Here is a 12,362-nt window from a genome sequence, read left to right on the forward strand (position 1 = left end):
AACTACTGACCCTCAGGTTCACAGCCCAATTCGTAACCACTACAGTACCAGAGCTCCTTAGAAATGTGCCATGGATTATGTTAATATGGGCTTCAGGATTGAAGTATTTATTTATTTATAAATATTTACCCATGACAGGTGTGTTCATGCAGTGGCATCGCAAACATTTGCAATTTTGCCCCAAATCACATACCTCTTTATTTCAAACTACCTACAACTTATGCAATTTCTATTTACCACATTGATTGAGATAGGTAATTGTAATTAATACAAATACTCTCTGACTTGTAAAAAGATCTATTGCAATTTTAGAAAAAATAGTAAATATAATTAATCAGAGTAAAACTGATGGTGCGTGTTTACGAAATTATGTCAAACATGTTATTGAGATAAATTATTCCTTATGAAAAATGGTGTAAATGCAGGTATTTTCATTTATATAGAAATACTTGGATGAATCATTAGGAAAATTAAATATTTCCTATTGTTGTTGGGCATCATTAAGCTATTTTTTAATTATACTCTATGTGGTAGTGTAGAACTGCCCTACAATGTTTTCTAGGCTGTAATCTTTACAGATATTAGGCTGATAACTGCAAGGTTTGTGCATCAAACCCACCAAGTGCTCCATGGGAGAAAGATGAGGCTGTTTGCTCCTGTAAAGATTTACAGTCTCAGAACCCCTACGTCATTAGAATTTACTCAATGGCGATGGTTTTTTGTTTTTGTTTTTGTTGGTTAATGTTTATAGGAACAGATCACCAGGTCTTTCTCCTGGAGAACAGCTGGGTGAGTTTGAATTGCCAGTCTTTTCATTAGCAGCCAACTGCTTAATTGCTATGTCACCAGAATTCCTTAATTGTCTTCTACTTGTTTTAGTTATGTCATGTTAGGTGCAAGTATGGCTTTGCAATTTTCTTTATTTAGAGATTATGACTATAGTTTATAGGTTTCGAGTTGACAAGGGTAGAGTTCTGTGTCAACTGACTAGGCCAGAATTTTCAGAGGTTTAGCAGTTGAGATATGTTTATTTCCACGGTGATGAAACCTAATACAGGCATAGTTAGCTCTACAATGAACAATAATGAGTAGCCAAACAATTGAAGGGATGCTTCCTTGGGGGTGTGTCCTGCTCCCAATATAATGGACATGTAGGAGGGACTCACTCTCTCTCTTCTTCTGGGGGGGCTTGGAGTCTTCAATTGTAAGATAACAAACTTCTCCATATGCATATAAGTACATATGAGTCACTACATTGCTTCTCTAGAAAACCCAGCTTAAGACACTAAGCTAATAATTGATAATGCTCCCCAATAAAATGCCAAGGAAGACTCCAGGGTATGATCTGCTGTTCCCATTCCCCAGACTTCAGGCAAAGCAGCCTGGCCTTCTCACAGACACAGACAGTAACTACTGATGGTAGTTCAGTGCACAGACTTATATATGCATTTCCGGAAATATTGATGAACTGTTTTCACCCCTACCTTCTCTTGGGCCTAGTCTTTCTTAATGAATACATTTGAATTGACTGCCTCAGACTTGAGGAAAAACACGCTCACTAGCCTACGTAGAAATGGAACTCTATATTTCATTAGCATTAGAATCTAACTAGTGAAAATGACTAATAGTATATTTAGATTCACACCTGAAAGCTGTTCTTCTCATCTTTCTTTCTCTTGCTCTTGCTCTCTTTTCCATTTCCCTTTGCTTCCCTTGTTTGAGTGTCTCCTGTGTTCCAGTAGAAAATGTGTGGCTATAAGATAAACTCCTCACCAACTCACATGTCCAGGCTTGAGTCCAATGAGCAAACACAGTCTTTAGAAAAATCACTGAGTACATTTAAACAATGAAATATAGTCACATGCCACCCACAGTACTTCTGGAGTAGCAAATGGATAGCGGTGTAACCAAAGCAGCTGCAGACTAGGAAACCTGCTCTCTGGTGGCTAAGTGGCACTTCAGTGATCATCTAGTTCAATTTTCTCAAGTCATAAATGAGGAAACTATGAACCAGTGAAGCAAGTATCACAATGCTAGTTAAAATACAGATCTAGGAATTCTAAATTAAAACACAAGTTTCTTCTAAACAATGTTGCTTATTACTTATTAGTAACATTCAAGCAGCTTATACATGATTAATGCCATGTTTTAATTATGCAGTTTAAAAATACTATGTTTAAAATCTAGCCTTATGCTTTGGGGAAAAAACTTAAAAATAAGGGAAGTATTGATAATTTTTATTAAATATGACAGTTTGTATCATATGACTGTCTAGGTCTAAATTTTACATCAAATCATACATTCACAGGCATGGTATATTTGTAACTTGCATGATAGAAAGTATAGTTTATGTTTCAAATAAAGCAAATATAAAAAAGTGGCACATGGTGTGAAAATAACCATTTACAAATTATTATCTAGTAAATGATGTGGCACTGTGGGTGAATGCATGGACTGCAAAGTCGGTTTGAATCACAAAGTCGGTGGAAACCCTATATGGGGTCACTATGGGTCAGAACCGATCTGATGGCACTTCACAAGAACAACTGTAAAGGATCATACAAACCTGATATAACATATTGGTATTTAGACTAAAGTTGTAACAAGGCCATATGTTACCACAGGCAATCTCAAATGCATAATTTATAACATAACCTCAGTGACTGTCTGAGAGACTTGGCTAAAGTAACAAATTAATTCAGCAGAAATAGATCCTTAGAGGATTAGTTAAGGTTTAGATAAGGTAACAAAGGTAACTAGATTAGTAGTTTCAGGCTATTCCTCAAAGAGCATTTGCCAGATGATACGAAAATCCAACCTATTTCCACAATTTAAAATAAATCTCTCCAAAATGCTTCTTTCAATATTCAGGCATAGTATGGCCTATTGGGTCATGTTGGAAAAAAATAGAAAGGATGAAAAGGAAAAGTGTAAATCTCTGGTGTTTAAAATAAGCTATCTATACTGAGGTGGGGACTAGACAAAGAACATGTAGGAGAAAAATGTGGGAATGAGGAACAAGTGAGGGAGGAAGAAAAAAGAAAAAGATGTAGATAAAGAGATATAAAGAGATAAACAAACAGCTAAAAAGATGACAAAAACAGGTTAAGAAAAGAGAAGTGAATGAAAAAGAAAAAAGAATTAAGTGTAAAGAGAGAAATCATAAGATGGGTGAAAATTAGAGAAGAAGAAAGATGTGGTAAGGGGAAAGGAAAAGAGAAAATAATACAGACCCAAACCCTATCCAAGAGTCCTGGGATGGCGCTGTGGGCTAATGCATTAGACTGCAAAGTTGTTTGAACTGCAAGGTTGGTGGTTCAAACTCACCAGCTGCTCCTTGGAAACCCTATACAGGACCGCTATCAGTCAGAATCAACTCGATGGTACTTCACAACAACAAACCATACACAGGTTGTTATGGGTCGGAATCGACTCGACAGCACTTAACAACAACAACAAGAAGACAATAATAACCTATACAGCTGTGGTGAATCTCCAATTTATTTGGGGGCTGAATTCAACCAGTAAACAAAAATGGAAGAAGCAGGACAGAGCACATTTAATATTGCTGTTACCCAAGATTTGAACTTCATCCCTTACCTTTTTTCTTTCATTCTACAGTAACATTGAGCGGCTTCAGATCCATATAATCTGATGGTTATCAGTCTATAGAAATGTCATTCCTGGTCCATATCACTAGTCCAATTGCCTAGTGAAGATGTCTCCACTTACACATTTTACAGGGATATTGAATTTAAAATGAGCAAAGCTAATTCTCCATTTATACTTTCCAAATCTGTTCTACTTCCTATGTTCCATATCTTGGTGATCACCATATCTGCTGAATTGTCCAAGCCAGAAACTGGTTCTTTCTATATTGTTCCTTTCCCCTCAACTTCCACTTCATAATGACTGCTAAAACTTACCTCCTAGATATTTCAATTGCCCCCTTCTCTCCATTCAGCTGGCTCTCCTGACTCAAGCTCAAGCCCCTCCTTCTTATTCTCAATGATTACATTAGAGAGATCTTTCTGAAATAAAAATTGGATCATTTTACTGCCTGCTAAAGGTCATCTGGTAGCGTAGTGGTTACGAATCGGGCAGCGAACCTCAAGGTCAGCAGTTCAAAACTACCAGCTGTACAGTGAGAGAAAGATGAGGCTTTCTGCTCCCATAAAGACTTAAAGCCTCGGAAACCCTGTATAGGGTCACTATGATCAGAACCGACTCCACAGTACATAACAACAACAAAAAAGGTCACCTGAGGATTTCAGGAACAAATTCAACCTCTTTACGCCAACAGACAGAACTTTCAACGCCTCACTCTACCAACTTCTACATCTGAATCTCCTACCACCCATGATCTCACTCCGACTCTATAACTACAACTGTTTTAAAACTATCGAGAAAAGGAACAAGATCCATGTACTATCTCTGTTTGTCCTGCTACATACTGCCATACATACAAAGCCTGTTTAGGATATCCCAGGTTGTAAATCTTTACTGGAGCAGAAAGCCTCATTTTTCTTCAGTGGAACAACTGATAGGTTTGAAGTGACAACCTTGTGGTTAGCAGTCCAGTGCTTACCCTGCAGTGCCACCAGGGCTCCTATTACTTCATAGAAAAAAGATATCATTCTATTTATTTTACATCAATTAACTGTGTGGTGCTATAGAAAAAGCACATGATTGCTATCCACAAGGTCAGCGGTTCAAACCCAGCTCTTACAGAGTCACTATGAGTCAAGTGCTATGACTCCATGGCACTTACCAACAACACCCATGCCACTGAGCTCCACTGACTGCATTTTTTGAGTTATGTTATCATTCTTATCTCCTTTCCTGAGCTGTTCTTCCCACTATTAACATAAATTCACTGCCCCTGAAGACTCCTATCTAAGCTTTTGAGCTGCTGCTGTCAACTCGATTCCAAATAGATAGTTTTAAGAGTACTATGCTCAAGTCAGATTTAAATGTTCAGAAACTGCAGTTGGCTATTATTCAGTGATCACGAGGGCAGCTTTTGTTTGTTTTCGTCATTGTTGTATATAGTTGTTACACAACAACTTTCACCACCTCAAGTTTTGACAGATTTATAACACCCATAGCAATGACAATAATTGAGTATTCGATCTTACCCTCAGTCAACGTGGTTTTCCATCACTGATAACAGCCCCCCAACCCCCAAAACACACACACACACACACACACACACACACACTTTTCCTCCCTCTCACCCATCCCGGATAATACCGATAGACTTTGTTCTCTGTAAATTTTCCTTTTTGGGGGGCATAATGGGTTGCAGGTTGAGCTGCTCATCAGAAGGTCAGCAGTTTGAATCTAGCAGCAAGTCCATGGAAGAAACGGGGATTTCTACTCCTGTAAAGATTTTCCGCCTTGGAAAACTTACCTAGAGTCACGATGAGTCAGAGTTGACTCGATGGCATGAGGTTTTATTTTGTTTTTTGTCTTTGTATATGAGTGATACCGTGAAACGTTTGTCCTTTTGTGATTAGTGTAGATACTATTTTTCAGGTGTCAGAAGTGAGGAGTTTTTCCTGCTTCCTGAGATCACCCTGGCTAGACAGGCCAGCCTCATCACACAGAACTTACTCTAGTACTTGCCCTGATACATACATATGCTTGTTCTCACAGGTTGCTGGGCTGGTGAGTCCATCTAAGATGGTGGCTGCACCTAATATGAACTCAGTCAACTCTGTGATCATCTATGTGCTGCATAATATGAAACACTCTTCCTCCTGGTATCCTCAGGGATACCTTGAATGTTATATGATTAAAAATTGCTAATTAGATGTGTCTTGGTCATAAAAGGCAACATTTTGTTACTGCCACTGAGTCAGTTCCCTGTTCTCAGGTTTCCGAGGAGTGGCTGATGAGTTTGAACTACTAACGCTGCAGTTCAAACTGATTGTGTGGTCCAGTGCTTATCCTGCAGCACCACACTAGGAGTCCAGGGAACTTAGTATCTGAATAGTTTCACACATATGACACAACTTGGCAAACAATTAGGGACAACTACCTCTTTGGTAGGAGCGAGGGACTCACCTTTTCTTCATTACCAACACAACTCCAAGGAATATAATAACAAATAGCAAGATGCCGGCGATGACTCCAGCAATTTTAACCGTATGGTCTGTTTGTTTCTCAGGCTCTGGGACTGGCTTTGGAGTGGCAGCTCCTAAAGATGAAAGGAAATAGAAAAGGAGAGCGTAATACGTAAGAGAGAATAAAGAAGTTACTTTTTTTTTTCTTTTAATTTTGCTGCTATTTTTAAAAGAGTAATAAAACTTATCAGAGCCAGCAGACAGATAAGCTTTGATTTCTTAAAACAGCTTTCCTAGTCACTTAAAGGACTATAATTGTTCACATTATTCTTCAATATTTTACTAAACTGTAAGTTGGATAGCACACCCATGCCTGACCCTTTAGAGGAGTCTCTTCTCAAGCACAGTTTTTATTATCTCTATTGGTTCCCTGATCTTTCTGCTGTTATAAAAAACTTGCACATAACAGCTATCCTAAGCCTTTAGCCAAATATGATTTGCTGCAATGTTTTCCTCGATTATTTTTCTTAAATTAAGCAGTAATTCCATAATGCATTAGCCCAAACACCTGGGAAAGGGAGACAAGCTCATTTACCATTTATTTTACCAGCAATTTTTGTTGTTGTTGTTAAACACAGCAGTCTCCCCCCTCTGCACTTGGAAATCTAAATCTAGGTCACATCTGGTAGGCAAAGACTCCTTCTAAGCAATTTACTCACAAGTAGGAAGCAAATAGTGGCAGCCACATTTCATATCTGTTTAAATTAGATAACCAAGGCCTTACAGTGGCATCCGTTAGTCCTCACAGTCCCCATTTCTGAAACACGGTCTGTACCGTTTATAGCATAATGTGTTGGAACATCACACATCCACGTCTGATGAAAGATCCATTTCCTCTGCTGAATGAGTTCAGGATGGAAAATATTAGGAATGCAATGTCCAGTTAACTCAACAGAACACCTCTTTAAAGGCCCTCTACTTTTTTAACTCTAACTTGACACTGATCAGCACTGAGTTATCATCTCACCCGGACAAGGTCGACAGATCATTCTGAAAACAAGAGTTTCGCTTCCAAATTTCTCACCTTAGAATTATCTTTTTGTTTAGCAAAAAAAATGTAATTAAAATTGAATGCTAGCACCCATTCTTTCCTATCCTTTCACTGGGTTTTCCATCTTTGAGTCTTAAAAAAATTAGCTATCAGTGTATCTGTGTCCTTGTGCTTGTTACCCGGAAATAAGGAGTATCAAGTTCTATAATTTTCTGTTTCTCTGTTTCCTTTGGGAACATAAAAACTCTCCTTGGAAAATTATTCATATTGCAAACACAAGATTGTATAAAGAAACTCTCACTCCCGCATACTGTGGAGGCCCTGTGGTTGAGGGGGCTTGGAAAAATCAGGGGAACTCATGAACAGTGAGACCTAATGGGCAGTGATCACTGGAGGTTCCAGACATACCAGTGGAGTATACATCTGGACTCCTGGTGTGGCACTGAAGGATCAGCACTGGACTGTGAGACAGGCGGTCGGCAGTTCAATCTTACCAGTACTCCTATGAATTGGATCTGACTCCCCAGAACTTAACAACAACAACACATGTCAATTTGGAGCAAACTGTAACATTGAATAAATTGCTAAGAAAACTTTAAAGATAAAGTGTGTATGTAATAAAAAGATGAAGAATAAAAAATAGAGGGGAAAAAAGCAACCCTTTTAAAAACAAATACCAAAAAGACTCAACCCAGTTGATGATTCATGGAGAACCCATGTGTGTCAGAGTAGAGCTTTGCCTCACAGGGCTCACAATGGCTGATTTTCAAAAGTACACCATGAGGCCCTTCTACTCAAGCATCTCTAAGGAGACTTGAATCTTCTGACATTAGGTTATCACTCAGGAAGGCCAACATATTTCAAATTTATAACGTTTTAAAAAATTCAAGTCTTTTAATTTTTTTTTTTTTAAAGCTTTTATTGTGAATTGAGTGACAGTTTCATGGGAGAAAATCGGTTTTGCACTCCTCATATCATATTTTGTTTCATTGCATTTACAATCCCCTCCATGCATTATCATTTAACAGTATTTTCTTTTATTCCCTCTGTGTGGTTTGCTTGTTTGACGTACACAAAAACACTCAGGAATATATAATCATTTAAACAAAAAAAGGGCACATTCTACAGCCTCCTGGCCACCAGCACACAGCCTTTCTCTTCCCATGAGTCTATAGTCAGAAATTCCATTATCTTTTTTTTTTTTTAGTTGATTTTCCATTTTAAAGTTGCATTTCATTACATTATTTTGTCTGCTTTCTTTTACATCTACTTTTTTTTTTAATGTTTTATTGTGAATTATGTTAGCTTACATGGGAGAACATTAGTTTTACATTCTTTCTATCCTATATCATTTCATTGCCATGGTTACAATCCCTTCCATGAATCATTAACCAACCAAAGGATATACCCTGCAAGCCTGCCCCCCAGTCGTCAGCACACAGCCCCTCTCCCTCTCTGGGTCTAGAATCCCCAGGTGCTCCATCTCTCCACGTCATCATCTCTGCCTCCATCTCTGGCATCACTGCTTCTCTGGGTAGGATCCTGCACTCCACTCTTCTCCCTTGATGGTTCCAGGGACCTCTGCTCATAGACTGCAAAGTTAATCACTATCCTCTGTTTGCTACAAAATGTCTACCTTTACATTTCCAACCCTTAGTCAGTCCTGATAACAATTATTCACTATTGTACCACAAGAGACCTATTCGCATCTCCTTTCATCAGCCCCGCCCAGATAGATTGGATACTACTCAGTGGAGATTCTACCTTCCTCCACACCCTCTGGATCTAGGTTCCCTCTTGAAAGCTTGTAAGCCAGTCACTTCTTGCCTCTGTAGCTTCCTCATTTTGGGTAGCCAATGTTCAAGTTGCCCATCCCTGTCTACTCTGTGTATGGAGGGGGTGGGAATGAGCCTCACTGTAAAGATTCGTTCCCTCTTTTGCCCTAATGCATCCATATGTGTAGGTCAAGTTCATCAAATTGTATCAGATTACTCTTTTTTCCTCTTCTTTCTTCTTCTCGTTGAGCTCTGATCATCCAGTCATTGAAGCCAGGTCAAGTGGGTATTATCTGCAAGTATGGGTGTTCTTACGCATATGCCCTCTCTTCTTATCAGTTGGACGCTTCACTCTCCACTCTAGTCCTCTGTGGCTATGTCACTGACTCTGGGCCCAAGAGTCCCCAGGTCTTGCTACACTGCTGACCAACCAGGTCTCCACCCAGATTCACAGGAGTCTATTGAACATTGTATTGCTTATCTCCCAGCTTCATTGCTGTTTTTCCCTCATTTCCCCTTATCGGTGACGAATGTGATCACCAGTTAGAGCGTGTATTCCCATTGAGTCTTAGTCTTGGAAGGGGGTTTGCCCTGAGGGGACGTGGCTACTTGCCTTGATGTCTCCTGGGCGAGTAACTTGCTTGTTGTTGTAATAATCAGTTGGACTGTCATTATTGTTTTGTATTTTTCCTGTTGGTTTTTCTTTCAAGAAGTATCTTCAGTTTTTCTAGCTGCTCCAGGCCGGTCTGTTTGTCCTTTCCAGTGGAAATTTCCCACCTCAGAGAAGCCTCCTTCACTGGGCACACTGTAGCCCCATTTTAGGTATTCCAATTAGTTACAGGCAGAAGATGGACTTACAAGCTTTCTACGGTGGTATTTCTGGATATTCCTTTCTCTCCCTTCTCCAGTGTCTATTTTATAATGGTATACCAGGGAAACCAAGATTCAAAAGACAGCCAAGCATCTTAACATTATTTCCCCCCTTTTAGCCATACAAACCATGTCTCAATCCCTGTATCCCAGAGCCCTGTTGTTCCAAGGTTGTGCATACATCATTATTTACTTCCGTCCCAATTAGCCCATGCAAACCTGCCTAATTGTTTTCTCAAATGCCTTGTTCTTCCATTCCCCTCCCTCTTCTTGTGTATTGCTCCCCCTCCTTAGCATCCAAACTATGCTGTGTCTAATCCCTACCCTGTGATTTACCTTCAACCCTTCTCCCCTCACCTCACCACCCACATCCCGGTAACCAGCAAAGAATCCCTCTCCCCCCTCCCTTAGTATGGGTTCTTTTTCTTAGTCTTTTACAATAGTGGTCCTATGCAGTACCTTTTGTGACTGACTAATTTCACTCAACATAATGTCCTCAAGGTTCATCCATGTTATGTGATAGCTTACACCTTCCTTGTTGTTCTTCAAAAAAGTATAATATTCCATTATGTGTATGTACCACAGTTTTTGTTTATCCATTCTTCTGTTGATGGGTACTTAGGTTGCCTCCATTTTTTGCTATTGTAAATAGTGCTGCTATAAACATTGGCATGCATATATCTACTTGTGTCATGGCTCTTATTTTTTGTGGGTAAATACCAAGTAGAGGAATTGCTGGATCATAAGGTATTTCTATTTCCAACCTTCTGAGGAAGCGCCATATTGTTTTCCAGAGAGGTTGGACCATTTTGCAATCCCACCAACAATGCAGGAGCATTCCAGTGTCTCCACATCCTCGCCGGCATTTACTGTCCTCTAGGAAACCCTGTACAGGGTCTCTAGGAGTCAGAACCAACTCCACAGCACATAACAACAATAACAACAACAAGAAGTTTTTTTTTATCTTTGTTGTTATTGCAGGTGTGAGATGATATCTCATTGTTGTTTTGATTTGCATCTCTCTAATGACTAATGGGAGCCCTGGTATAGTGTAGTGGGTTAATGCGCCAGATTGCAAAGCCATTTGAACTGCAAGGTCGGTGGTTCAAGCTCACCAGCTGCTCCTCGGAAACCCTATACAGGGTCGCTGTTGGTCGGAACTGAATTGATGGCACTTAATAACAACAAAACATCAATGGCTAGTGATCGTGAGCATTTCTTGATATGTTTATTGGCTGCCCAGATCTCCTCCTTGGTTATGTGTCTGTTCATGTACTGTGCCCATTTTTAATTGGGTTGTCCTTTTCTTGTAGTGGTGTTATAGTTTCCTATGTATTTTAGAAATGAGTACCTTGTCTGATGAGTTGTTGTAAAAGGTATTTTCCCATTCTGTGGGTTCCCATTTTTTTTTCATTGCGGTGAGTCTTTTGATGCACATAAGTTTTTAACTTTTAGTTTTGCCTACTTTTGTTTCTTACAGCACCGCTTTTGCCATATCCCAAAGATTTTGGTATGTTGTGTTTTCATTCTCATTTGTTTCTAGGAATTTTGTGAATTCATGTTTAATTTCTTCTACTACCCAGTCCCTTTTCAGTAGGGTGTTATTCAGTTTCCATGTATTTGACTTTATTTCCTTGGTCTTCCTATTGTTGATTTCTCATTTGATAGCATTGTGGTCTGAGATGATGCTTTGTAGTATTTTGATATTTGTAAATTTATGGAGGTTTGTTTTGTGGCCTAAGACATGGTCTATTCTGGAGAATGTTCTATGTGCACTGAAAAAGAATGTGTATTGTGCTGCTGTTGGATTGAATGCTCTGTACACATCTATGAGGTCCAGTTGGCTGATTGTGTTGTTTTGTTCTTCTATGCCTTCGTTAATTTTTTTCTGGTTGCTCTACCCGTTTTTGAAAGCAGTGTATTAAAATCGCCCACGATTATTGTAGATTTGCCTATTTCTTTCTAAAATCTATTAGAGTTTGCTTTGTATATTTGAAGCTTTTTTATTGGGAGCATAGATATTTATTATGGTTATGTCATCTTGTTCAATTGTCCCTGTAATCATGAGATAATGCCCATCTTTATCTATCATGCTGGTTTTTGCCTTAAAGTTTATTTTATCAGAGATTAGTACTGCCACTCCTGTTCGTTTTTTATTGCAATTAGCTTGGTATATTTTTTTTCCATCCTTTGACTTTTAATGTTTTTGTCTCTGTGTGTAAGATGTGTCTCTTGCAGATAGCATCTTGAAGGATCTTATTTTCTTATCCATTCTGCCACCCTCTGTCTCTTAACTGGTGCATTTAATCCATTTACATTCAGTGTAATTATTGATTGTTCTTGTTAGGTGCCATTGAGTCGGTACTGACCCATAGTGACCTTATGCACAGCAGAATGAAACACTGCCCAATCCTGGGCCAATTATGTTTAATTTTTTTTGTGGTGTTGCTGCTTTCTTTGTTCTATGTGCCTTCCTTTGTTGAGTTCATGATTTTTGTGTTCTTTCTTGTGAGTTTCCTCATAGTTTTAATGTTTCCATATTCTTCTTGGATTTTCATTTTCTTGGTATGTTGTGAAGTGTTAATTTTCTTTGAGGTT

General features: G+C 38.9%; 1 protein-coding gene across 2 annotated transcripts in view; it reads right to left on the reverse strand.

The window, feature by feature from the left end:
• The window catches only part of PTPRM (protein tyrosine phosphatase, receptor type, M), an 840,546-nt gene that overhangs the window by 327,766 nt on the left and 500,418 nt on the right, over positions 1-12,362 (reverse strand). For both annotated transcript variants that reach the window (XM_006868703.1, XM_006868702.1), the window contains exon 13: positions 6,070-6,202. In XM_006868703.1, the coding sequence (XP_006868765.1) occupies positions 6,070-6,202 (133 nt within the window). The remainder of the gene's footprint in view (positions 1-6,069; positions 6,203-12,362) is intronic.

Source organism: Chrysochloris asiatica, unplaced genomic scaffold, assembly GCF_000296735.1.
Source record: "Chrysochloris asiatica unplaced genomic scaffold, ChrAsi1.0 scaffold00122, whole genome shotgun sequence".
Classification (NCBI taxonomy): Eukaryota; Metazoa; Chordata; class Mammalia; order Afrosoricida; family Chrysochloridae; genus Chrysochloris; species Chrysochloris asiatica.